The sequence below is a fragment of the Sylvia atricapilla genome, chromosome 2 (genome assembly GCF_009819655.1).
Source record: "Sylvia atricapilla isolate bSylAtr1 chromosome 2, bSylAtr1.pri, whole genome shotgun sequence".
NCBI classification, from domain to species: domain Eukaryota; kingdom Metazoa; phylum Chordata; class Aves; order Passeriformes; family Sylviidae; genus Sylvia; species Sylvia atricapilla.
Genome location: NC_089141.1, coordinates 44,102,898 through 44,130,233, shown reverse-complemented (window position 1 = coordinate 44,130,233; position 27,336 = coordinate 44,102,898). Strand labels below are relative to the sequence as shown.

The 27,336-nt window shown below is 34.9% G+C and overlaps 1 protein-coding gene across 5 annotated transcripts in view; it reads right to left on the bottom strand.

Annotated features, from left to right (window-relative positions):
- SGCG (sarcoglycan gamma) overlaps nt 1–27,336 on the bottom strand; it is a 106,622-nt gene that overhangs the window by 14,631 nt on the left and 64,655 nt on the right. For all 5 annotated transcript variants that reach the window (XM_066313066.1, XM_066313069.1, XM_066313067.1 and 2 more), the window contains 4 exons: nt 26,311–26,412; nt 22,688–22,775; nt 12,382–12,501; nt 6,940–7,012 (listed from right to left, as the gene is read on the bottom strand). In XM_066313066.1, coding sequence (XP_066169163.1) covers nt 6,940–7,012; nt 12,382–12,501; nt 22,688–22,775; nt 26,311–26,412 — 383 coding nt within the window. The remainder of the gene's footprint in view (nt 1–6,939; nt 7,013–12,381; nt 12,502–22,687; nt 22,776–26,310; nt 26,413–27,336) is intronic.

Here is a 27,336-nt window from a genome sequence, read left to right as displayed (position 1 = left end):
TGAATGTGATTAAATCTGGCACATCACAGATGTTTCCAGCATAGCTATTTTTTTCAAATTACTTTAATAATATTATAAAATAATGTCTTGTATTATAAAATTTTAATCTCATATAATAACAGCACTTGCATCATTGTTGTAAAAAATGGGGTTAGCATTTTCCTTATGATTAGTTTCATAAAATTATCTTCCAGCTTGAAATTTGCCATGCCTTTCTTTTATACGTATCTCAAGAAACTTTTTAATTGACATGCTGAAATGTAGCAAGATTTCAAGTAACTGGAGTTCTTCAGTACCTGCTGTTCACAGTGCCCACATGTTCTCCATGAAAACAAACACTCAAGTGAAGAGGCTTCACTGAAGAGGAGGTCATATTCTTTCATTCTTGTGATTGTTAGTACGTTAGTTGTGGCTGAATGTGCCACACTGTCATCAGATTCCTCACAACTGAAGTATCACAATTATGCACACAGTCCGAGGGAGAGGGGGAAAGAGTGAATAGTGATGGCATACATACGAAATGCATCTTGGAAAAGTTACTCTTATCAGGAAACGCTTCCTTTTCTTTTTCCAGCGTTTGCCACACCCACATCCTTATGGTGGGTGTCTCTTGTTTCATGCCTCCTCCCCAGCTCTCTTGAGCAGATAGGTATGCAGATAAAAATAATGTAAGGAATGCTCAACTCAGTATTACAACTTGGATCAGTGACAGCACAACCAGGCTTACAAACAGGGCTCCAGGTGGTCATCTGCAAGGTGGTGTCTAGAACTGTGACAATCACTAACAAAGTTTTCACAGTGGCTTGTGCTCTGGTGGAATATGCTGTAATCACTGATGACAAGTTTACTTTAGCAAACTCACTGAGCAGTATGACATTGTCAGGGACCCAGTTAAACAGGTGGATTAATCACTACAGCTTTGCTCTTTGTGCTACTGACATAAGCAGCCATGGAAAATACTTAAATGACTGCTCCATACAAGCAGCAGAAACAATTTCTATTGGTTTTAATGTGTTAAAAGACATCTCTGAAAAATTGAGGCTTTAGGAAGAACATCAGCCACATTACTGGAGCAAGTGAAAGTCATTAATGACAGTGCTTGAAAAATTCTTTTCACTTTAGGACTAACATTTACAGGTAAAATCACTATTTACGAGACAATTAGATGTTATGTAGTACACAAGACTTTGCTAAAAATGCTTTTTTAAAATATCCAGTTCAGAAATGCTTCTGAAAAGATGATCAGCATGATCCCCTGTACTATGCAACCCTTCTAAACTACACCTTTTTATATATTTGAGTCCATCAGATGAATGGAAAGATATTCTTTAAAACGTCCAAAAGACATATTTGATGGTGTTCTTAATTAACCTGATTATGAAAAGTATATGAATGCAAATTTATATCTAGCAAATTAAGGCCAGGGCTCATAAAATTACACTGCAGTAGAAATACCTCACTAGTCAGGAAGCAGAGGTGCCTTGCAAACACTGAATTAAAACCTTAGTCTTACTTTCCATTATGTAATTCATTTGCTTCTGACTGACTGGTCTTTTGGTTTATATAATGAATGCAAATCAAAATGACTGTACTTCAATTAGTTAGATGATATTTTTAGGCAACTAGCATGTAAGCATTAGTATTACAACTATGAATAAGCAATTATTTGGCAAGTGTTTTTCCCCTGGTTGCCTTCTATACATTTCTCTAGATTTCCTTCATAATTCTTTCTCCATAAAAATCCACAAATTCAATTTCCAGCTTTCTCTCCATCTTATTACACAATTTAACCATAGCAAATACTTCAAGTGCAAAAGGAGAAAATAATATCAATGGGAAATGGATTCTTTCTTCAGAAAGAATCTGAGAGAAGTAGAAGCCATAACTCCATCAGTAGAGTTTTTGGATGCCACAGAACAAATATGAAATTAAAGGGTATATGTCAATTATGGGAAAAGTCTACCATCAGTACAGTAACTTACCCTAACCAGATACCTAGAAACCATATAGTTGGCCTTCAAATTATCAATATTCTGTAACATGTCAGTCACATACCAGTAAATATATTTCTTTATGTTTCTAAGTGTTGGATAGATATTTCACTTAAATATAAAACAATGCTTTTTAAATTAAACATTTAAAGTTTTGTTTAATACCAATATTATATATTTGCTTAGAATACATCAGCTTCCCTGGGGAATACTGAAATATTTTCAGCATATACCCATAAACCATTAAATATACCCATATTCTGGTAACATATATCTCTCTCTAAATTTATAATCATACTCTGACAAAAGTTAACTCTCTGGAACAGTGATATCATTCCTGCTATAGTGTTTTCCAAAATCAAGGTAGTGGAATGATGTGGATCATTCTGAACTCAGATGTAAACCCTCAGTTAAAGGACTGTCAGAATACCACAAGCTAAGTGTACTAAAAGTAATTTCCCACAGGATTTGTGCTCAGGAGGCAGAGCTGCTGGCTGTCAGACAGCCATACATGGCAAATATGAGAACAATGATAGTTGTCATAATAATGTCAGATAAGTCATAAGCATTGTAGTCATTATTCATAATATACAGTTCATTGATAAATGGAAAAATGCCACATTTGTAAGCAGATTTTTTTTAAGTTTGGGAAATGCAAATGCTCAGCTCAGAAACATTGTTCTGAGATTTAAAGAGTTTTGCTGATCCACTGTTTTCCCTTAGAAAACCACAAGCCATGTAGATCACAAGAAGCAAATGGTATCAAAATGACAAAACTATGTATGAACTCCATGTTATTCAAAGATACAGAACTTAGAAGGAATACAGGAATAGGCTAAATAACACGTAATAAAAGCTGTTTTAAGTTATCAGAAAAATATGTTAGCATCAGAGTGGAAGAATGTCTAAACTTAGACACCAGTTTTCAAAGAGACTGTTATTTGAGAATGGGGGATATAGAAAGGTATGTGTGCTGGCATGAAACTCTGGATAACAACAGAAGAGGCTACTTTGAGTACTTAACATGAAACCTGGGGAAAAGATGAAAAAATGATTCTAGCGAACTGTTATAAATGTCTCTGTCTACATTATTTAGTTCCAGTAGCTGTTGTTACAGGTTTATGACCTATATTTTGGTCACAAGGTACATGTCTAAACATGACCTTTCCTAGTTCTGTTTAAATCCAGTTTTTTCTGGGAACCAAGACACCTGTTTTCCATTAAAACTTTGCTGTGATCCAATTATAGGTGTCAGCCAAATAAATTCTTGGGAAGTCCCAGGAGACCCGACTGAGGCAAGTTCTCAAGGTGCCAAACACACACTAAAGTCCAAGGCCTCATGAAGAGCCATGGAAAAAGCTACAAAATAGCTTGGCAGGAATAAAGAGCTGGATCGTGGCAATCACTGACATATTTCTGTTCTCACTATAACAATCGGCTGTTTTCAACCAGGTGCCTCCTCAGTGGTATTTGTCTGGGAAGGATATTTCCTTGATATATCCAAACCTCCCTGTGACTGTAAACATATTTTTGAGATGTCTGTAGGACACTTAGGACATGCAAGGCCCTGTTTTTAGATGTCTACCAGGTCCTAAAGTCTTAAAAAAAAATTGTAAATGAAAATGGTGTATCTTACTTAGATATGAGAAGTCCATTAAAGAAATTAAAAAGTAGACAATGTTATTTTAAACTTAGGAAAGCTACAATCTTGAAATGTAGATTTTATTCTCTTAATTCTTTCTACCAGTTGGAAGCAGTGAAATCATATCTCCTTTTCTTTATGAGTGAGTCATAAATTTGATCTTTTAGACTGAAAAGGACTCTATAATTTTCCTTCAAATTATAAATTAAAAGACAGTTACTGACCACAATATAATTGCATTGCTCTCTCTCAATGTCTTAGCTATAAAAAGACATGTTCTAACACATGTCTCTTTGCTTCCAGAAAATGCAGTCTATCTTGAAATTCGGCATGTGGACAAGAAAGCCAGGAGAATATGTAATTCAGAGACCATTTATGTCAGCCTTGTTTGAAATCCTGCTCTAAATCTGAATGACAGAGAAAGAATGTGACCCCCCGTTCCTAAGACACAAAAAGCATTAAGAGCTCTCCAGTCAGCTCCTGGAAACCTGCAATTCCATTTGTAGTGGATGGGGTTTCTCATAACACTATTCCCCACATTTAATGCTGCAGACCATGGCACTTTATAACACATTCATCCAGCATATCACATCCACATGGCACAGCACAACCACTGAAGGAAAAATAAAGGAAAAATAGCAGAAGATTAATAGATGATGAGTACGGACAAAAGGCTCAAAGTAAGCAAATATATTATATTAACTATAACTAAGTACTCACTACCCTAATCTGGAAAGGAAGCATGTTCAAATCTAAAGCAGGAAAGTCATACTTAAAATTGCATTTTAAATTTTCATATTGAAGTGCTTTTCAGTGGGTAGGTACCAGTATTTAACAGTGTGGAATGAAATCGATTCTTTATGAAGCATTACAAAATATCCATTTTTTGGAAAACTTGTCTGAGCTCCTTCACAACTGAATGCATGAATTTTGTTTATGCTGACATTTGAAAGTAACCTTTTTCCATCTTGACAAAATGGTATTCTCTGCTTATATCTTCATTTACCCTCTGCACTGCAGACCAGTGCATTTCCTTCTTAAACCTCTCTAGAAGTCCCTCATGAAAAATGAAATCATTGCCATCTCTGCTTTCAAACTTGACACTGGTTATGACAGAAAAAGAAAATAAATTAAAGGACTGAGGCATCCTGAACTGCTCTCGGTAAAGGCCTGTAGGAGAGAGAAGAGGGATATTTCACAAGGGCATGTAGTGATAGAACAAGGAGGGAAGACCTAAATTAGATATTTGGAAAAAATTATTTTCTATGAGGATAGTAGGGCACTGGAACAGGATCCCCAGAGAAGCTGTGGATGGTGGAGGTGTCCAAGGCCAGGCTGGGTGGGACTCTGAGCAGCCTGGTCTGGTGGGAGGTGCCCATGGCAGGATGAGTTGGAACTTGATGATCTTTAAGACCCCTTCCAGCCCAGATATTCTGTGTTGGCACAAGTGAGAGGTGTATACAATTCACAGCCTCATGTCCAGAAAATCAGTTTTCTTAGGGTTGAGCTAACTTAGTTTCTAGCACAGGTGTTTAGCAGCTCTGGATTCACGTCAAATATAGTCACAAGTGTGTCAGTGGCCATGTCACAAGTTCCCTGACACCACAATAATTACTAGCAAACTTCTGTTAATTCTGTACTTCCCACTATTTTAAGTTAACTGAAGACAGAACTGAGAGGGATTTTTTGTATTATATTTGAAGTCTGCTAAAAAATAGCAACACTCTAGATGAAAACTTGTGTTTATAGCTGGCATGGTGAAAGTCACTAAAGAGGTAAGCTGTGAAGTAAACTCATCCATGGAGGAGAACTTTAGGAGCACTTTGAATTAAGCTCGGTGTTTTCCTTCCTACTGTTATCCTAGTTCAAAAAGTGGTAGAAAAATTATACTAACAATAGTTGTATGCAGTCAGGAACATTGTAACTGTTGTTCACCAAAAGTGCAAATAAGAACTTAGTATAGTTTTATTCTACATCCATTATACACTGTTATATTTTAAGCCTATTAAAATATTAATTAATTATGCATTTGAAGCAACATAACAACCACAGAAAAGAACAGATATGCATCCAATCAAAATTTTCAAGTTTTCTTGACTTGGCAATTAAGAAATTCCATTTCCTACTTCACTGAAGTTGAGATAATCACAAAAAATGCTGAATTTACAACATAATGAATCCACTCCCTACAAAACTAGACAATGTATATATTGGTCAAAGTCTCTCATATCCAAATCTACTATAACAGAAGAAACTAATTTTTAATGTGGACATCAGTATATTAAAATAACGCCTTGAGTTCATACCGTCTTCAAATGCAAGCACAATGTAAAGTACATTTTAAATATAAATGAGATAATCAAAATATTTATCTTAAGAGTCTCTCATTTATCATTCTCAATATGAAAATTCTATCAGCAAGACAGACAGTATTTTTGAAAGCGTTCATCAGCTTCCACTACTCTCTAGTAGTTATCCCTATTGGAGAGGAAAACTAAGAAGATATTTAGGACAGAAAGTAGCAAACTGCCGAAGTATGAAAGGACAGAAATACAATCGTTAAAAGAGATCCCATTTTATTTCAAATCTTTCTTTTAACTGGCTTAAGAAATGAAAGATAACATGTTCATGAAGATAATATAATTTGAGTTTATTCCCTCATCATAACCAGCATATTATACACTAATTCGGGATACTAAAAATTAAATAGAACAATGCACAAAGAAATGCTCTTCCAGAATTAAGGAGCTCTGAAACACACAAAGTACTTAATGATTTTCTCAGCTCAAACTGCTTTTTAGTAATTTTTAGTTTTTTCTTCATTTCACTTCTTTTCTTTTTACTGCATTCTCTGAGGTTGCTCCAGCCAATTTTTAATTCTCTACATATATTAGAGCTTCTTACATTTCCAAACTTTTCCTCTTAGTCTGCTTCCTCAGATACCAGTTTTCAAAAATCTTGACTAATTACAGTTTGATGTCCTACTGGAGACAAGCAACTTATATTTTAACACAGTAGAAAAAGTCATATTTCAAAGTGTTTAAAACCTGAAAAATGGAAGTTTGCCTAAAATCTTTCCACAGGGGTATAAAATATATTCAACACCAGCAAGAAATAATTCATAATATATTTCAAAATTGCAGAACAATATATATTATTTTCCTTCATATATAATAAAAATAACTTGTCACATAAACCAGGAAAAAAAACTATTAGCAACTCTGTGTTGAAAATCACATGTTCAAAACAATGTGAATATTTATAGAAAATAACATTTACTTATTAGATTTATGTATAAATTCTTACCTAAGCTGTTTAAAAGCTTCTGCTTTCACAAGTGGTGTTTCTACAGAATGTTCAAAAAGTGCTCCTTCAGGCCCTGAAAAAAAAAACAAAAGAAGAAAAATACTGTAACGGTTCAAATATAATACAAAAATAGCAAGAGTTTTTTTATTTAATATGGCCACTTTGATGTTGGAAATCAAGATAAGAGAATACATGTTGAGAATTGAAATATAGCTTATTGCCATTGCAGTATTGGTTGGAACAATACAATACAGAAGTAATGTAAATGTACAGCTGTAAATTCTTAAAATTACATCAAAAAAGTCTGAAGACAGAGAAATTTCAAACTACTTTTGACAATAAATAAACAAGATTTATACAATGTAACTTCCATTAGAGTTCATAGAGATAATTAAAACCCCACAAAACCTTTGCAAATACTATAATCCTAAATAATCATATTTATTTTAGACTGCTCCACGCATATTACAACTTCTGTCCTAAAGCTTTATCAAAGATTTTCCCCTATTTATAGTCAAACTTGCTGAATATGAAATGGTGTTTCTGCATGCAATTATTAATGACTATGGGATCAGATAGTTTACATCCTGATATAGGAGTGATTTCATTCCAAAGAGAAAGAAACAGTGAGAACTCAGCTTCACCAGGAGCCTCCCTGTTGGACCTGAAAATCTTCCAAGGACCTCCACTTCTGCTCTCCCAAGTATTAGCATTATTTCAGTATCAACAGCCCAGTGACCACCTAGGCTCCACTAGCAGCAAGAAATTGGCTGATGTAGGACAAACATCCCTCAGTAACAGAGACACTCAAAACAGCAGCTGAACACCCCCTGCTACAGCAAGGGTGCAGGCTCTCAACTTCTGCTCCTTGGCTTTGTGAACATACTCATCAAAGACTGGAGAGCTCTTAGGTTGAGAGACCTCCTCTGGCTTTGGGGACTCACATATCTGAGCACTTTTCTGGTGAATATGTAGCAAGGCAATATATTTTAATAGTTGGGATATTATTCAAGGTGGCTTGTCTGGCTGCTCTTTATGCCGTTCCTCTCTGGAAAGAATTCTGGGCTGTAAAAATCCCTAGTTTTGGGATTTGGGCTCTGTCTAGACAGAGAATGGCAATGGATGATTAAAAAGCATGGTGTAGATTGTATAAATGTGCTATTAGACTGTACTAAATGTGATATAAAGGGAAAAACAGAATTAAAAATTGATTGGGGCAACCTCAGAGAACATGGTAAAAGGAAAAGAAGTGAAATGAAAAAACATTAAAAAAAAGTTAAAAATTAATAGATTGCTGAGACAATTGATAGTAAGACTGTCACTTCATGAGGACTGCAGGACAGTTCTCAGGATGTCCTGACAAGGCATGAAACGTACTGCTTTTTGAGAAGAGTTTTAGCTGAAATTGTGATTCCTTAGAATGAAACCTTCTTGGCTTGGATGGAAGTACACAAGATACAAGAATCACCATATTAAATCACTTCAGTACTTTGAGGATTCATTGATTTACTGACCTTGAACTTAAATTTTATTTAGCTGTTGATACCCTTCTCATCAATTTAAATAGAATAATCTTTCTGTAAACTACAAACTGGCATGAATGTATTACTGGAAAACTTAAAATTTATTAATTCAGACAGAGCTTTAACCCAGCCTCATTAACATATCATTCCATTTTTATTAAGATTATTCTGCATCTTCACAAACTAAAAATGTTTATCAGAAAATGCTGATTTAGTACAACTAAGATATTTTGCAGGGATATCGTGGTATGTTTAAAGTGCAGCTGTGGCTCTTGGAGACATGACTTAGTGGTAGACTTAGCAGTGCTGAGTTAATGGTTCTGCTTGGTGATCTTAAGAGTTACTTTCCAACCCAAGTGATTCCATGATCCCATGATTCTATAAAGACAAGGAAGTGGTTACAGAGATAGTACCAGTTTTATGGAAATAGCAGCTAATGGAAGAAAGAGAACAGGAAACACCAGTGGTAATGTTCTGGGCAGTGGGCAGGTGGTGTAAAATGGAACAAAAAGGCTTATTTCCATATCCTAGAGCTGTCATCTCTAAGCAAGAGTAATACCTTGCCTTTAACGTGAGTAAAACTTCATCAAACAGCATTAAGTTTTAACATTATGCCACTTACAGGGAAAAAAAAAAAATCTCAGGGTAACTTTTTTTGGAAAACAGCCCTAAATTGATTTCCTGTCTTCATTTTCTACTTTATCTTTTTAACAGTGATATGACTATTACTATTTTTACTATTTTATAGGCTACTGTTTATTAGGATATTGTAATTTATTCCTAAAATACACAAGAACAAAATAATTTTCCCAATGAGAGGATTGAAGTCAGCAAGATACATTGACACCCCACGCACTCTATCAGGCAAGGATCATTTGCCTCCTCAAAGTCTAACAGAATGTTTACTCATACCCTCAAATTGCCTCCTACTTAACTTACCTTCTGAGCAGAAGTGTTTAAATTAGACACACAATGTCACACTGCACTTCAGCATTAGCTACGCAAACCAAAAACCTTTGCACAGAACAGAGCACCAGAAAATCACAGACAATACTCAGCAAATACTTCAGGGGATTTTTATAAAACACAAACAAGCAGAAGGGCAAGTAGTAAACTGGAGAAAGGGTGATACAAATGTGTTTCTCTCTAAAACTACTGATCCTTTCTGCCCTGCCACCTTTATGAACAAAAAAAAAAGTGTACATGTGGCACTTGGGGATGTGGTTTAGTGCTGAATACAGCAGTGTTAGGTTAATGGTTGGGTGTGATCTTAGAGATCTTCTCTAATCTTTACAATTCTATGTTTCTATAAACCTGCCATGATGAGGTTATGAAGCAACCAGCTCTTTGACAGCCAAAACAGTTACAAGGTGGTTTCACTGTTACCAATGCCAGCCCGATGTACAAAAGCCCCCCAGAACAAAATACGGATGTTCAGTACTGCCACAGCAACATAATAAATGCCTGCAAAATGCAGGTCCTTACTGAAATAATACTAAAGGGGATGCAGTTGGAGTCCATGCTCCTTCAAGAGCAGTAATTGTCATGAAGGGTTAAGCCAAGCTTCAGTTTCATGTTCACTGAAATGCATCTGTGATGTAGATGTCACTGCTGAGCCGGAGGCAGTGTTTCTTTGCTTAATCGTGTGTACTTACTGTCATCTGGAACACCCTTGTGCATCCTGCCTGGCCTCCAGCTGCCAGGATCACAGGAAGCATCTCTTGGAGATAAAGTGATACCATGTGGTGTCTCGCCCACCCCAGGGTGTTCCACACGCAGCTGGATGTTAACGTTGGAGCACGAGAGCTCAGCCTCTATCCGCTATCTCCAAGGGAGATGAGAAGCCCTGGAGCCCTCCCCAAAGCAGAGAACAGTATTTGGTGAGCACGGGAGCACTGCCCGGGGCAGCTGCCGGAGTCTCTCTGCACTCCAGAGGAATGTGGCCACCCAGACCTGCCATGGCCCTGCAGGGTATGGGAGGCACGTTCCTGGCTCAGGCTTTCCCCAGGTGGTTGCTCTTCTTTGATTTGCACTATTCTATTCTACACAGGGGCCAGAGAACATCTGACTGAAATAGTATGAGTTGAAACATATTAATTGTAACAAAATGACAATTCTTCATATGTTGGATTGGATTATATTACTCTTAGACCTTTTCTTTTGTCTTGAAGTATCATAAATCATACACATTTGCTTTCTGCTATATTATATTTTAGTTGAAAACTGTCAGGTTTTCTTGAAAATCATTACTGAGCTTTTAATAATTCACATAAATAAGGAGAAGTAAAATAAAATAGTTCATTACACTGTACATAAAAAACTACAAAACGTTCTTTGTGTATTTTAAACACAGGATTATCTGTTTTTATGGTACGATCTTTCCAAAATTTATTTCACATTGATCTTGTTCTCTATCCAAAACGTTTAAAAATAATCTTGGTATGCAAAGTATTACTAATTTATCCTTCATGCTAATAGTATCATTTAAATCACAATAATTTATCCTTCATGCTAATAGTATCATTTAAATCACAATTTTAATAAATTAATTTGAAGCAAAGTAGGCATGAATCTCTTCTCACTTACATTAATTTTACACTGAAATAACCTCACTGACTTTAATGTATTTGCTTTTGAATTTTACTACAGTGTAAAAAAAGAAACAGGCAATGTGTCTTAGTACAATATCTACTGAAGTAAATAATTATCAATGCACTGTAAAGATTAATATTGGATGAGTGAGTCATTATTATTAGCATAACGATTTCAACTCGTGTATGAATGATTATTACTTACTTTGAGCAGAGATAGACCTTTTCCAAATCAGTTAACAATTATGCAATTTTTCATATCTTTGTTAAACACACTTTTCTATTAAAGTTTAGCATCCCTTGGGCAAACAATAATTATTTGATACAGTTTCCTGGTTAAACAAAGTTGTAATTTCAATTAGGTTAAAAAGTAAAAACGTTAAGATAAGACCTTCAGGCGTAAACAAAATTTATTAACACAATTATTATAACTTAACTTTGGCTTTGAAACACTAATTGTATAGTTAGTGCCATATTTATAGTTTTGACAGTGAAATAATATGAATTTATTCATTAAAATTAAGACCTCAAGATTTCAGAGGACCAGCAATTAGTGAATGCCAAACATGATAGTTGCAATCAGGTAAAAAATACTAAAAAATTAATTGAAAAGAAATAAAAGAATACTTTCAATATTTTCTTTGATGGATTCTTCTGCTCAAAGAGAAATCGCACTGTGATATATCTATTTTAATGCAACCTTACACCTAGAAAATGAAGGTTGACTTTATCAAGTTGTATGAAAGGAAATAGCTTTTAATGTGATGACTTTGACGTATTACTTTGTAAATGAGTACTTCAGTGATTTGAAGAAACAGCCTAAGACAAACTTTTCTCTTGACAGGTGACATTTAAGATATACTACAAATATCTTCCTGTGGCATATGTGCTACTCATAGAACAGAAATACAGTAGCTTTCACTTTGAAAGATAAAACCATATAAAAATATCATATATATATTTTTCTCCCTAAAGTTTTCACAGATCAAACTCGTTACTACTCAGAATAGAATATCTAGAATTTTTTCAGCCTCAGACAGCATGCACTGGAAACATTAAATAATTCATAAAAAGATGCACCACTACAGCTGCAGTTACTAATGGCTTTAAAATAAAATACATAGACACAAAAATATTTACATATTTTATTTATTTATTATTTTGTATTAAAAATTCTTACTGATTATTTACTGGAAAAGTTCAGATTATCTTCATATTTCTGCTTCCTAATGAGGTAAAACCAGAACTTGCATTTGCACAAAATAACAAATTTAAAAATGTGCTTTTTATATGAGTATTATCTGAAAATTTCTTAAACCATTACAAACCTGTGACTCGAAGCTTATCTGTGCCAATTACAACTTCATTTTCATCCACTGTAAAAAGTGGCTTTCCATCCTTTGAGTTAATCTGAAATTGCTGACTGTGGAATTCTACCATTTTAGGACCTGCAAAACAGTAGAATAGGGGAATAATTTCATCATCTTTCTTCAATTTCCTATATAAATTATTAATAACTTTAATTGGTGTGCTAATAAGGTAGTGACTCATTTAAGTACACTGAAGGTCATGAAGCAATCAGATATTCTAAGTATAGTGGCCTTATAAGTTCTGAAATTGGGTAAGTCTATTTACATGATCTAATTTGTTCTTCAAAACCATGCCTGGAGTCTTCCTTTATAGCTGAGTTTCCAGGGAATCTAGAAAACCCCACACAAATTGATCCAGACAAACATTCATGCAAACATTCATGTTCTTGGTGTTGAAACTGCTTTGATCAGAATAAATAAATAAATCTATCTTTTATTATTCGGGTTGGTGCTTGCCTTTTTTTCTTTTTTCTTTTTTCTTTTTTTTTTTTTTTTTTTTTTTTTTTTTTTTGTTTGGTTTGGTTTGGGTTTTTTTTGTGGTTGGTTGGTTTGTTTGGTTTTGGTTTTTTTGGTTGGTGTTTTTTTTTTAAACAGTTATCAAAGTTTTTGCAGCTTCGTCCCTTTTCATTAGGGAGGCTCAAATGCTTTAAAATTACAAACATCCCATGTAAGAGCAGGACCTCAGCTCTTCATAACAGATGCCAGTTTGGGTCCACATATCTAACAAATGTTACTGATCATGTTCTTAAGGGTTTCAAGAAGCTATGACAATATTTGCAATTCATTCTGGTACTCCAAAAATATAAATAATATGAGCAAGAGAGTCTGTGTTTCCACATCCTAAATTCACTAGAATCTTGTTCTACAGTATTGGCTTGGTAAGTAGATAAAAATCAAACCTTTAATATTCCCTCTTCTAACAACGTGATCAATTAAAATTCACACCACATCGAGCCTGAATATCTATTACATAGAGTTGTCATCATAAATCTATATTCAGAATTAAAATTACAGAGAATGGTCAAAGCAGTTAACAGTCCTTTTCAGAGATTTTTAATAAATGTATTTCACAGACTATCCACAGGACCGAGAGCCACTGAACTGGCTCCTTCCCATTAAGAACTGTTTTCCCATGTCTACTCCCATAAATGTTAAATATATTCCAGGAAGTAATTCTCAGAAGAAATAGGATTTTTTTTTTTCTTTTTAGATCTTATGTTAAAGGGGCATTAGGTGACAGATGACTGATAGTGCTATGAAATACATGCAGGCATTTCACAAAATCTGGTTGGTAGCTGATACAAGAGAAGCACACTATGAGGCTCTGTACAAATTGTGGAGCCTCAGATGCAAAGTATTGATTTTAACTTCCCACTAAGCACAGAAAGAGCTAGAGGACCCATAATATCCTAAACTAGGGCAACAATTTTAAGGCATAAAACCCAATACTGATTCTACCTGAAAATGGTCAGGGTAGAGGGCTGAGCTCTGCATTGCTATGCACTGCTGCACATGTGCACCCAAGCACAGCCTTATGGGCCCTAATTTGGCTTTTCTCTAAAGCTATGCTGAAGCCCAGGACTTTATTTCTGAGAAGTACATTGAAAAAAGTGAGATCAGAAAATACCTTTGTAAGTGAAAAGGCCTTAAACAGTATTTTTTTTTTTTTTAATTTACGGCAAAATAAACAGTTCTGGGTGAGGCAGGGGTGGATCCCTTTCAGTAGTTTCCAAGGGAATCTTGGTTAAGGTTTTATTTGACGTCCCTTCCAACCCAAGCCATTTTATAGTTCAGTGATTGATTGTTCCTGTTTGTGCCCAGCACCAAGAATAAAAGTGGCCATTTATGTAGCGTAGCTAGATCTTTGTGTATTCAAACAGATCAAAGGCCTGAGTAAAAAGGGTGTTACCAATTTTACCTGTGCTGCAAGGGCTGGTCCCTCATCCTTCCCATTCATCTAACCCCATGATTTTAAAAGCTAGCTTAAAGGAAAAACTCCATGGGCACTGTGAGAGCACTCACTGAAGATTTTTATATGTTCCAAAGATACTTTGAAACTCCAACTTATGGCCTTGCCCATGCTGGATTTGCATTCAGACTGTTTGGTCCTGGACCTTGCACACTTAAATAAATCTTTAACAAGAATCTTTAGGTCCACAGTTTTCTTAACACATGTGCCCCACTAACGTGAGACAAGGACTGTATTATAGATAATCTTCATTATCAGACAATGGTATGGATAATAATTGATGTATTTTAAATCTTAAGAGGGAATCCTAGAGTAAATAAAATCCAAGCCTATGTTTTATTCATGCTAGAGATGAGACACCTCAGAGCTTCAAAAATAAATAGTAGGCTTTTACATAAGTGGGAATAAGTTTATGTAATGAAAAGTAGCCATTAATTTCTCTTAATAATATTCCACAATACACATAAACTAGCTATATTGAAATAACATGAATTGTATTGTAATCCCAGTGAGATTAATTTTCAACTCACAAACAGCAGCCAAACTCAGTATCTGAAAGTGTAATCTCCTAATTGTGTTTTGTTTACCACACCCTGGTAAATTAACTACATGTAAGTCAACTAATGCTATATAATCACATTTGCTGATAAAATTGTATGATTAAAAATGCAACCTGACTGAATGCAGGTTATAGAAAGTATTTGTTTTCTGCTTGCTGCCAGATGTGTCCCATGAATTTCCAGGTCAATGGGTTATTTTTCCTAATCAGGCTGATTATTGCTCATTTTTTCTATGTGTTTCTTCCTTTAATGTGCATCCATCCCTGAAGCAGACCTTGTAAGTGATCTTCACATCACATACCTCTTGACACTGAGGATGTTGCTTTAAATTATGAACTTTATTTTTTCCGAAAAGAAACTGACATACTGCTAAACAGTCTTCTTTTCATTTGTCTTCCTCACTCTTTACTTCCCTAGAGATTTTCCAGGGAAGGAAGCTCTTTTGTTTAGTGACTCCATTTCACTTGAAAAGCATTTTAATAAACTGCTCTCTACTGCTACACAACCTTTGAATTCCAAGCCAACACAAATATAGATGTACCAGACAGCAAAGGATCTTCTGTCAAGAACAGGGCCTGCCATTAAAAAAAAAAAAAAAAAAAAAAAAAAATCCACAAATGCTTAATGCTAATGAAATTTGAGGAGTCTGAAATTTGAAGAGTCTGCCTACATGTTACCAACAGGCAAATTCTTCAAGTAGTTAGTTCTGCCAAATACTAAGCATTTTTAGTGTGTCTTTAGGTCTTTCAGAAGAAAAGGCTTTCCAACACTGGATTTACTTCTATCATTAAGTAATTTCATACCTTTCATTTTCTTACTCTCTTTTCTTATCTGCCATTTCCAATTAACCTATGGCTGTCAGCTACTCGGTATGCTTTACTCTTCTTCTACTACCTAGAATCATTGATGTATCGGTTATAAACCAAAATCCTGAATGCTCTTTGGTATTCCTATACAATTTCCTTTTTTAGTTTATTTTTATTGGACTAAAGCACCTTCCTTAAAATAAGATCTCATTAAAAGTGTATTAAAAATGTAACACTCCTACAGATTCAGTTCTCATTCCATGAGTGATAGAATACAATACCAATAAATGTAGAGTCCTTACTTTCAGAAACATAAAATTAGTATTATTTTCATATGGCATGGTATGGTATTTCATTAGAACAAAGGCATTATTACAAAGAATATGCAGCACATTGCACATACACATTTTATCATACATCTCTCATAGCTTTGAACAACAACTCCAATACATTAATAGACACGTCTTTTACATAATGGACAAAACAATTATGTTCTCTCAGATCAAAGTAAGAGTGCCTTACTGTCACCACTGTTAATACTTTGTTGTTATCTGTGATTGCACACAAATCCAGAGATCTTAAAAAATTGGTCACCTTTTCTCACAGGCTTAATGAATGCAAATTTTGTTGCATGATGTAGAATTTCAACAGGAAAAGGTGAAACACAGTCCTCGGACAGATAAGGTGAAAAGGAAAATACTAAAGGAGATGAGGCATGATAATTTGAAACCCTGTATGCTGAGAGGATAGCTGATCTGAGTCTCTCATTCCTGAGTGAGTACTTTAACTACTTTATCATCTGTATAATGGATATTCTTCTTCCACTTTTCCTCTTTTTTAAAAAAAAAGAAAGCCATGAGTGCACTTTCGTAAGGTCAACTCCTGCACTCGGTTTCAGCAGTGTTCTAAGCATTCCTACTAGATCTGGGCAGAGGACAGTGTGAGAGGATCAGCTGAACAGATGGGCCATGATTCAGTTCACAACATCCTGTCTAGGGATTATATATTCTTTTGTGTTCTCTGTCTGGCCTTCAGCTTTTTTCAGATGTCCTGGCGTATCTAGGACTTCTGTATCAGACCAGAAAGTCTGACACGGGGTCTGAAGCAACATGAGCTCTTCCAGCGAGTCAGTTGAAGACTGGGCAAGATGGAATCACAGAAGAATGCAAGCCAGAGGTCACCTGGCTGTAAGTCCTACCTCCTAACCACATCAGGGTCAGATTGGTTGAAAGTTAGATAAAGGTGCTTAGGGTCTCGACCAGGTGAAATTTTAATACCTCTGAGGAAGGAGATTTAGCATCCTCCCTGAGCAATCTGTTCCCATGGTTAACCATTCTAACAGTGGTAATTCTCCTTGCCCCTTCTATTCAGTTGCATTTTGCATCTCTGCAACCCATGACCATTGCCTTTTGCCCTCTCACTGTCCACCCTGAATCTGGATTCATGTTAGTGATTGGACAGTGGGAAACAGCCTCAACCAAGGGAGGTTCAGGTTTGATATTAGGAAAAGTTTCTCCTCTAAAAGAGTGGTTAAACCTTGGAACAGGCTACCCAGGGAAGTGTATTCAAAAGTGTTAAAAAAATGATTAAATGTGGCACTTTGTGATACGATATAGTTGGCATGGTGGTATTTGGTCAAAGGTTGGACGTGACCTTGGAGGTCTTTTTCAACCTTAATGATTCTACGATTTATTTTGTCTCTAGCCCTCCTAGTATCAGGCATAAGGTAGAAGCTCTCCTTAAGCTTTCTTTTCTTGCAGGTTATACAAACACAAGCTCTTCAGACTCTTATACTTCCTGTGCTTCCACCCCCTGGCCATCTGAACAGCTCCCTGTGGGCACCTCCTCTGCTGGCTTGTGGAGTATTCCAGTTGCAGCCTCCCAAGCGAGGGATGATGCAGCCCAGTGTGCTCCTAGTGCTCGTCCCCACAAAGCTACACTGCAGGTACATGTTCAAGCTGTCCATCAGGATTTGGGGTGTCTTCTGCAGACCACTGCACAAAGACAGGGGTGTGGCTCCTTTTTTGGGCAGTAGCTGCCATCAGGGTTTAAAACTACTGTGGCATTTGAAATTACTAGGATTTTAGATGTACTTAATCATACAAATTCTACCTTAGATTATAGTCTCAGTAAATTTCAGCTACTTTAAGATAACCTTTACAAATTCACCTAGCATTAACCAATGCCAAAAATTCAATTATTTTTGGTGCAGGAACTATCCTCACCTTTAGCAGTAACTATTACCTTCTAATTACTACCCAATTACATATGTTAATGATTACTGTACCACTGAAACCAAACTGTATTTGGGATTGCAAATTTAATGAAACTGTTAAAGTTGAGAAGGTTATAAAGTCTTTAATAATTCCCCTTTTCCCTTTATTTTGAATTATTTCCTCCCGTTGGAATAAAGAGACAATGAAACTACTCAGATGAGTAATTGCTCTCTGATGAGAGACACATACTCCCCAAATGGTTATTTTCCAAATAAAAAATGGTTTCACAAATATTAGTGGATTTTTTTTCAGAGCCAAGCTCTGTAGGCTTATGTCCTCTTCTAGACTCAGTGAGAAGAAAAGTGGCAGCATAGGATTTAAGTCCCCTGGGCCAGGTTAAATTTCTTCTTAAGTGATACTGTCATATTTAACAAGCCAGCAATGCATGTTATCATAGAATCTTAAAAGGGTCTGAGTTGGAAGGGGCTTTAAAGAATGTGTAGTTTCAACCCCCTGAAATGGGAAGGGGCACTTTCCACTAGATCACGTTTCTCAAAGCTCCATCCAAGCCTGGTCTTGGAACACTTCCAGGGATGGGGCAGCTACAGCTCCTCTGGGCACACTGTTCCAGTGCCCCTCCACCCTGACAACATCTATCTGAGTAACTCCTGGAAGATGTTTTAATTCTGACTTGTCAGGCTGTCTGACTCTAAGTATTATTGTGTTTTTCTTCATAAATATTATCACATTTGGGGACAGGGTGTGCATATCTTGCTATGGTAAGAACCTTACTTTACATGGTGCATGGATCATCAGTGGTATTTTTTTTAAGAAGAGGATACTTTTCATTTGAGTCTAAATATTAAACTGCAGTTTGATTTGCTTAGCTAGCTCTCATTTAAATTGAATTTAAGTTGTCATTCTCCCTTATCTATCTAACCAAATTTTACTTTAAAAAAAACTAGCGTATATGTCTTGATATGATCAGATTCACTGATAGGTAAAATTTTATAAAATAGCTTTAATTTATACTTTAGGAAGTAAACATTCCTACTTTAATCCCCTTGGAATAATTATTGTAAACTCTTGATCATAGGAAGACTTAATCACCTAAAAAATACTACAGTGAATTTTCAGATTCATCTTTTTATTAATTGCTCCTATGTTGTATCTTCCTTTCTTATAGCCCAGCTGGACATCAATTAAAGTTGTGCACATAATCACCTTCTCGCAGACAAAGATCACAAAAAATATATTCTATCTTTTATCTTACAGATAAGAAAGAATTTATTTGGACAAAAAGGGGGTTTTTAATGAAAGAGTTCTGGGATAAATAAAGAAGGAAAAGGTAAATGACTTTACAACATCATTAAGTTTATGAAACTAGCTTCAGGGTTTTCCCTGCGAAAACACTGCTTTCTACCTCCTGTCTCTCTTACGAAAAAATACCATCGCTTGAAAATTAAAATATTAAAATGCTGATAAGAAAACCATACATGATTTGACTTTGGAAAGCAGCAGTTTTCTAAATGGCAATTATTATTACTGAAGCAATATATGAGGTACTGACACTGATCTGTTTCCTTGGAATGCTGTTCCAGTCTAAAAAAAGAGATAGCACAAATACTGTCATTGTAACAGCTGTTCAGATTAATGTTATAGACACCAAAACAGTCTCTAAGCAGAATTTTGACTGTAATTCTGTTTTCATACTGCATAAGCCATTTTGAATTTCACCACATTCCCATGCTTTCTGAGTGAAGCTGATTTCATGCTTAACAATGCAGAACAGCTTCATAATCCAACTATCTAAATAAATTCCTAAAAGCTGTAAACACTTTAAACTGAACCCCTGACCTGAAGCTACTGATGTTACTACTCCTTGGTGTAAAAAATTGAACTAGGACAAGGATTAGCAACCCATTCTACTGGAATCAGTTCTCACAGACCTTTTGTGACTTTGGAAGCCTTCTTTTTTTTTTTTTTTTTTTTTTTTTTTTAAATTATCTCCTGAAAAAGGCATATTACAATGGGAATTTAGGGTCTTCTGTATATTGAAACCTCTTTACATGATCCTTTAAAGACAGATATCTTAAAAATCTGGTCCTACTTTTCAGCAGTGACAGCTGGAAACATGCTGCTCTTCATTGACTCATTATCCACAACTGGAACACAACTGTAGAAGCTGACTGTATCATTTTCATCTGCTGATAAGCTGTACATAGAAGCCCACACTTACTTAGGTAAAACAACATTTACTGTTTGATACCAGTGTTGCTCTTAATGATTTGATAATTGACTATATAGTCTATATATTTCTTTTATACACAACATATTTATCACCAGTCATTATTGAAAAAGTTTGCCACGTTTTTTGCACTAAATTGATTTATTATTGCTCAGGATATAAATCAAAAGTGCTGCATTGCCCTTTTATTCAAGTATTGAACAAAGCTTTGAAGTGGTTAAGAATTATGATTAAGGAATCTTGGAGACCATAATTAGCAGCTTTCTTGGATTCCCAAAGAAAGTTTCAGATATTTCAGTTTTGAAAGTTGATAAGCAAGTCATGACAATGATACCTGAATCTTATGCATGATTTTAAGGACAGGAGTTATTCTATTGAAAATATTTACCATCTGTTCCGTACACAATGTTGTCTTGCCTATAAGCAATTCTCTCCATAACTTTTTTAATTCCACATTATTACCAAACCTGTACATTCCCAGAACTATGCCTTCCTTAGATTCCTTTCTTGCTGTCTGTTGGCCAACATCCTTCAAGTCTCATTTCTCCTAGAAATATTAACAAAGCAACCACTCCCCTTAAAGCTCTTACTTCCTTTTATGCCTTGTTGTTTTGTTCTTATTTATTTGTAAAAAGTAATTAAAACAAAATGGTATGTTTGTCATCGAGGGGGCCACTGAAGTCACAAAAGAGTAAAGAACGCAATTTTTTAAAAATTATGATCTTTATTATTTTGAAAGTATTATTTTCCTGACAAGCAGTTTTTAAAGTATTTGCATTTACTAAGGCTTCTGAAACCAGTGAAATTATGGGTCACAATACAAAATTTAACATCTACAGCATTTCATTTTAAAAAACAATGTCTAGACAACTCCTCCAATAAGTATTTCATGCAGATGAACTGAGGGACATGTAGAAGCTTTGAAGTGAGAGCTATCATGTTGGAAGTTGCTCACATTTTATGTCTTTTAGTACATCTGTGATTCATGAGGGAATGCATAATATGTGCCTGTTGTCATCACAGGGGGAATTTCACAGAAAATCAAGTATAGATTTGTTTCACAACTCTCTCATTAATTACTTCTGTTGAAGACTCAGTATTTAAATCATTCTTAGTAACTTATTAAATTCTTATAAAAGATCCTTTGAATCACAGTTTCCACAAGTTAAAAGGTATTTTTGTTATAACATTATGAGAGATGCTATATTATATTGTCATCTCTGGAATAATTCCAAGCTTATCAATATGACTCCTTCACAATTGCAACCAGTCCTATTTATAAGATGACTAGAGTTTTAAGACATAATTCCAGCATGTTGGCAATTGTGGAACCCTTTAGCAAAAGCTTGTGCATATAAAGTAAATATCCCACACAACTATTTATCACACTCCTTTTGATAAATATTTAGGGGTATTTTCTTAAGAAAAGTAACTCAGATCTTTATGATTGACTGAATTAAAAAAACAAAATTTGAAAATATTTAAAGGCTGAATTGTGATTAATTATATAATTATAAATTTTTAAGGGGAATAATAGGCTCCTTTATATATTTTAACTGTTTTTACTTTTGTTTGAAAACAGATTGTTTGAAAGCAGTGAAGCTTGTAAAACCTTCTATGAATTGAAACCGTAATTCTTCAAACAGGAGTTGTCACAGAAGTTACATAGTCTCAACAGCATGGAAAAGGTGTTCATCAGTGCTCTGCTGGGTCCCAATTTACCAAACTACTTAAACATATCAGGTCGGGCTACAGTTAAATAAGCAGGAATTTATGCTTTGCTGCCTGAGGACCTTGTAAAGAAATGAGTTAATAAAGTGTTACATTTTTCTCCAATGTAAAATAAAGGTTGAAAAATAGTAAAAAAGCTAAGAAAAAAAATTGTCATAGCTCATACATATTGTTGCTATTCATGCATTAAAAATATGATTCAAAGAGTAAGGTCTGCTTCTTTTTGCTGCCAAGATCTCTCATTTACATCTGTCTAGATCTATTGATTTCACTGTGTATACTGATGTATTTTACTGCTACCATAGATAGTAAAAGATATAAATATCCGAGTTTTGAACTTGAATTTTTTAGGATGTCTGCTTAAATGTATTATTTTCTGGAATACTAGGAAATAAAGAGAGACTCTAGCAATGTTTTCCTGTTGCATTTTCCCAAAAATTGATTTGCAACGACCAATAGATATTTACACAAGGAAAAAGGGGCAACTTTAGCAGAGACCTTTATTGCATAACTCTGCAATAAAGAAGTACTTCAAATATTTAAAGAATTAATGCTTAACTGAGAAATTGAAAATATATTGCTGCTTTTGACTGAGTGGCAAGTGGACTATTCAAATATGACCATAATAGTAATAAACAATCAAGTGTTTAGTGCTTTATATCCTCAAATCTCTATACAAATATTCATTACGATGTTTTCAAAGCAGTGGACAAGGAATAATCACTCTGACTTACCCACATTTAATCGGCCTGTGACTTCTCCATTTGAATTGCGAGCATTCACAGTCACATTGTGAGTAGACTGCAGAAGCAGTGATGAGTCCTGAAGTATGGGGAAAAGAAAAAAAGTATGTTGGACAGAACAATGAGAACTGAGAGCAATTTTCAAAATTTACTCCAGTGTTGGTATCACCTGAGTCACTGAAAAGTCTTTGCAGCTACAAAATTATCCACAGATGTCATGAAATAATGTGGGCAGATATTTCTGATTAATACAACCATATCCGATTTAAAGTTAAAAAAACAATTAAAGTGAAAACTACAGGTAAACAACATCTGTGTACTGGACCAATGAACATGGCTGCTAACATTTTATCTTTTGTAAAAAATGCTTTAGTACTAGATTTAGTACTTTATGTTCTTCCAGTACATAACTGAAAATTCATACCATTATATTAACTTGGTGAGAAACATGCATGTGCATTCTGTTTCCTCAATGGCCCATGCAGTCTGTAAGTTGTGGCCTAATTTTGGCACCTGGCACTGACTCTCCAGGCAAGGAAGCTGCAACAGTGGGTGATGGAGAGAGTGGCAGGCTGACTAGATCAATGCTGACTTTAACAGACGACAGTACAGGTGATTTTCAGGGTAATCGTAGTGGCCACTGTCTTTACTTGACATTAAGTATCAGAAAATTACCTGGGGACACAAAATCTTATCATCCTCATTTGGATCAGCAAACTGTAAATACACTGGCAGACTTCAAAAAAAGGGGAGGAAGTTTTCTGCAGTACAGGTGCATTCACACTAAAGCCTACTTTGTGTCTAAAGGACAAGAAGAAGTGCCTACACAGATCTCAGTTGCCAAAGTATCAGGGAATACATGATATGAAGTGGGTATCAGCAAGCTGCCTGCTTGTGATCTCAGTGGAGACACCCATTCCTAAATAAATGAGTTTCTAACTGCTGGAATACTGTTAAAAGAACAGGCTCTTTAATAGCTATGGCTTCTAGTTACTTTTCTGGACTCATCAGAGACTATGCAGTGCCTTGAAGGGCTCTGAAAATAACCCCAAGGCATGTTCTGATCTCAATTTAATGCGTAGAGTATGAGACAACCTGAGAGTTTTAAACACTTTTTACGTGATGAATTTTACTGCAAACACTTAATTAGTAACAGAACCACAAACCTGATTAAAAAGTAATAAAATAGAAGAAACACACAATTTTGATGTAAACACACTTTTTTTTTTAAGAAAACAAATGGTATCTTACAAGTAGGTAGAAAGGCTCTCTCAAAACAAGTCATTAAGCAAGTAAAATAAATGGATCTCACTCTGTAAATTATATCAGGAAAACATGAAATCTCACAGAAGTTACAAAAATAATGAAAATTCTTAAGAAAAAAAGCCATGTGTTAGAATTAACATTAATGGTAATAAGTTAGTATGAAAGGGAAAAGAAAGGTCAACAAAGTATTGAGGATTGGGTAAATATAGTACATTTAAGTAAATCTGCTAAATGACCCACAAATCTGGGCATATTTATTACATTTATTTGATTGCCACTGGATGTTTCAAAAATAAGTTAGTAATTTGTGATATCAAATGAAAGTGTGGATAAACTGTAGTCTAGACCTGCTGCTGCCATGCATGTGGTTTTGACTAATTAAAATCTAGTAACATATTTAAAAATTATTGTCTTTTATCTTTCCATGAAGATAAGATGACCTTTAGCAAAGGTGCAATGGTCTTGCCCACAGTTCTGCGCTAGACTCATAATGAAGGCATAAGCTTGTAAAAAGCTCCAGAGACAATGCACAGCAAGTAGATTTTCTGCTACATATTTTCTTAGCACTTTGGAGGTCTCATTAGGTGAGAAAATCTCTTAGGAAACTGCATGGATAGGACTATTAAGGCAAGGAGGAAAGCTGCTGAAAGGGGCCCAGTGCTCCAAGACAAACTTAGAAAAAGAAAGCTTAACAAATAAGTAATATTATGAGAATAAACACATAAATGGCAACTCAGGAGACCAAGCTGCAGGCAATTAAGCCTTTAGAGAGTATAAATATTTAGAAAAGCAAAGATACAAACAAAAAAACTCTGATGAATTGTCAGTAGGCAGAGAGAAGCACTAGCCTGAAGGCTCCAATTAATGCATGCTACTAATGATCATGACGGGTCATTGGATAGCTAAGTTTACATTAGATGCTGCCACACCTCTTCCTCCTATATTGTACTAAATGTATTAAGAGACGAAAGGAATATTAAGAGAGCACAAATGGTAGCTTAACACTGCATAATGATCTTTGGGACCAGAGGGAGTTCTTAAACATTAGCTGTGCTGGTCTTAAAATGTTACATCTTACTGGATAAACAACCTCAAGGGAAATTCACCAAAGCACATAAATGGTTTTCTCACTGCCTGTAAGGCAGAAAAGAATATAGCATAAGAAGCTAAATGGAAATACAGATATAGTAATGGTATTTCACTGTCTTAATTAAGAGCTGTTCCTGAAACGGGAAATCCTTGTTGCAGAAAGAGAGGAAAAGAAAAGCTCAATATACGTAAAATATGTTGGCATTGCTTAAATTTAAGTAATCAAGCATATTAACAACTTCATTATGATAAATTTATTTACATTTTCTCTTGTTACACCAATATAAACACTAACTTTTTTCCTAGGTTCAGAAGTCTCATGGCTGGCTATTTCTTCTCAATTACATGTTTGAAGATATGAAAGAGCCATCTTTGGCTTTTACTGTCACTAAATAGTACTTTGTTCAATGGAATGTCTCATTGGTTGATGATCATATTTACAAAGCATAAAACTTTCTTTTTTGAGATGCTGGATTACAGACAGTAGTTCTGAAAAATATTTATTATATTGCCCAGAAGTAGACATCTCTCTACAAAAAAATCACTGGAATTAGTTTCAGAGTCCCACTGGATAATTAAATCCAAAACAGATTCTCTCTTCCTTTTTTAAAAAGCACAACTTCCATACCTTTCCCAGTCTGATATTTTAAAGTAAATAATTTTGATAAATATTTGACCAAGTATTGTTTTTTTTACCTCACTAGTAATAACAACAACAAACATTTCTGTCTAGGTAAACTAGATCAAATACTAAGTCTTTCAATTTAGACTTATAAATTTTATATACATAAATATATAAACATGGCAGACATTTCACGGCATTGTCCTTGAAGAGAAAAAAACCTACATATTTTAGAAAAATTGTAACTTTTCCATTGGGATCCACTAATTTTAGAGATATAGAAACTATTCTGGAGTGGATGAATAAAGCAATTTCTTAGGGAAGCCCATATTAAAAAATAATCTCAGTAAAAATAATGAAAACCTGTCTATACACTCCTCAAGTTTTAACATTACTTACATATTATAACAATTATAATTCCTGTCTGAGCTGCCTATCACATGCCTAAGAGATAAATGTTAATTCTGACAAAGCACTGACCTTGTAAAGTGCGCAGACATATGTGTGTATACAGACACATATGTAAATACATACATATATATTTTGGGTTTTTTTAATATGACAGAAATCATGGAAAGTTCAATTATTCAGAAGCACATTCACTTTATTTAGCATTATTGCAAGATTACCTACTTACCACTCTCGAATGGATTTCTTTGGCATAAAGAGGGAATAAGAATTCTGATTCCCCTTCCAGTCGAAGGCCTTCTTTTGTAACACGCAGGTGTCCCATTCCAGTCTGAGGAGATGATATGAGAATTATGCACAATTTACTACTGTTGCTGTATTTGTTTTGTGTTATTTTCATTAATTAAACATTTTCACAGCTACCTGCCTCAAGTCTACTGTTAAATATACAAATAGTAATGCATATAAAATTTTCATAATTCCTTGGGTTTTTTTCCAGGAGCAATTTCCTGTGAGAAATTGCAGATTTCATGAAGTTATTAAATATGGTGTTTGGTTCTTTGGGTTTTTTTGGGGAGGAGGGAAGGTGAGGATGTATAGTGGAAATACAGTTTTATAGTCATTAAATTAAAAAGAAATGTATAGGCTGTGCTGAAACAGCTCTTGTACCCGCCTTCTTAAAATCTAATGAACAATAAACTTGTACATATGAGTATTCACATAAAAAACCTTACATTAACATGTCAGGGTTCATTCTGTCAAACAGGCAAAGAGGGATTTTTATTTGCTTTCATTTTCAGCAATTACTTATTTTTAATTTAGTTTTAATTCATTGGTTTAGTTTTTTTTTTCCTTTAATTGTAGGTCAAGGCTCTATATCTCATTATCATGTACCTTTTTCTCTATCACCTTCTTCTCAGTTTCCTCATCCTTTCTTCGTCATTCCCTCCTGCTTTCAGCCCAATTATTCTTTCCAGCTGATATCTCCTTTCTTTCTTTTTACTTCCTTTCATCATTATCATAGAATTGATAATGTGAAAAATGAGTGAGGAATTACCTCAGTAAGTACATCTGAGGGTTTGCAGGCTTCATCTGCCAAGTATTTCACAGGTATTTAGCTAATTCGTAAAGGATTCACCCCTTTCCCTGACAGAAAACTTAAAAAAAAAAAAAAAAAAAAAAAAAGGCAACCCCCCCACAAAAACAACAAAACTCCACAATTGCTGCAAACTACAAGGAGCAAATTTGAAGGCCT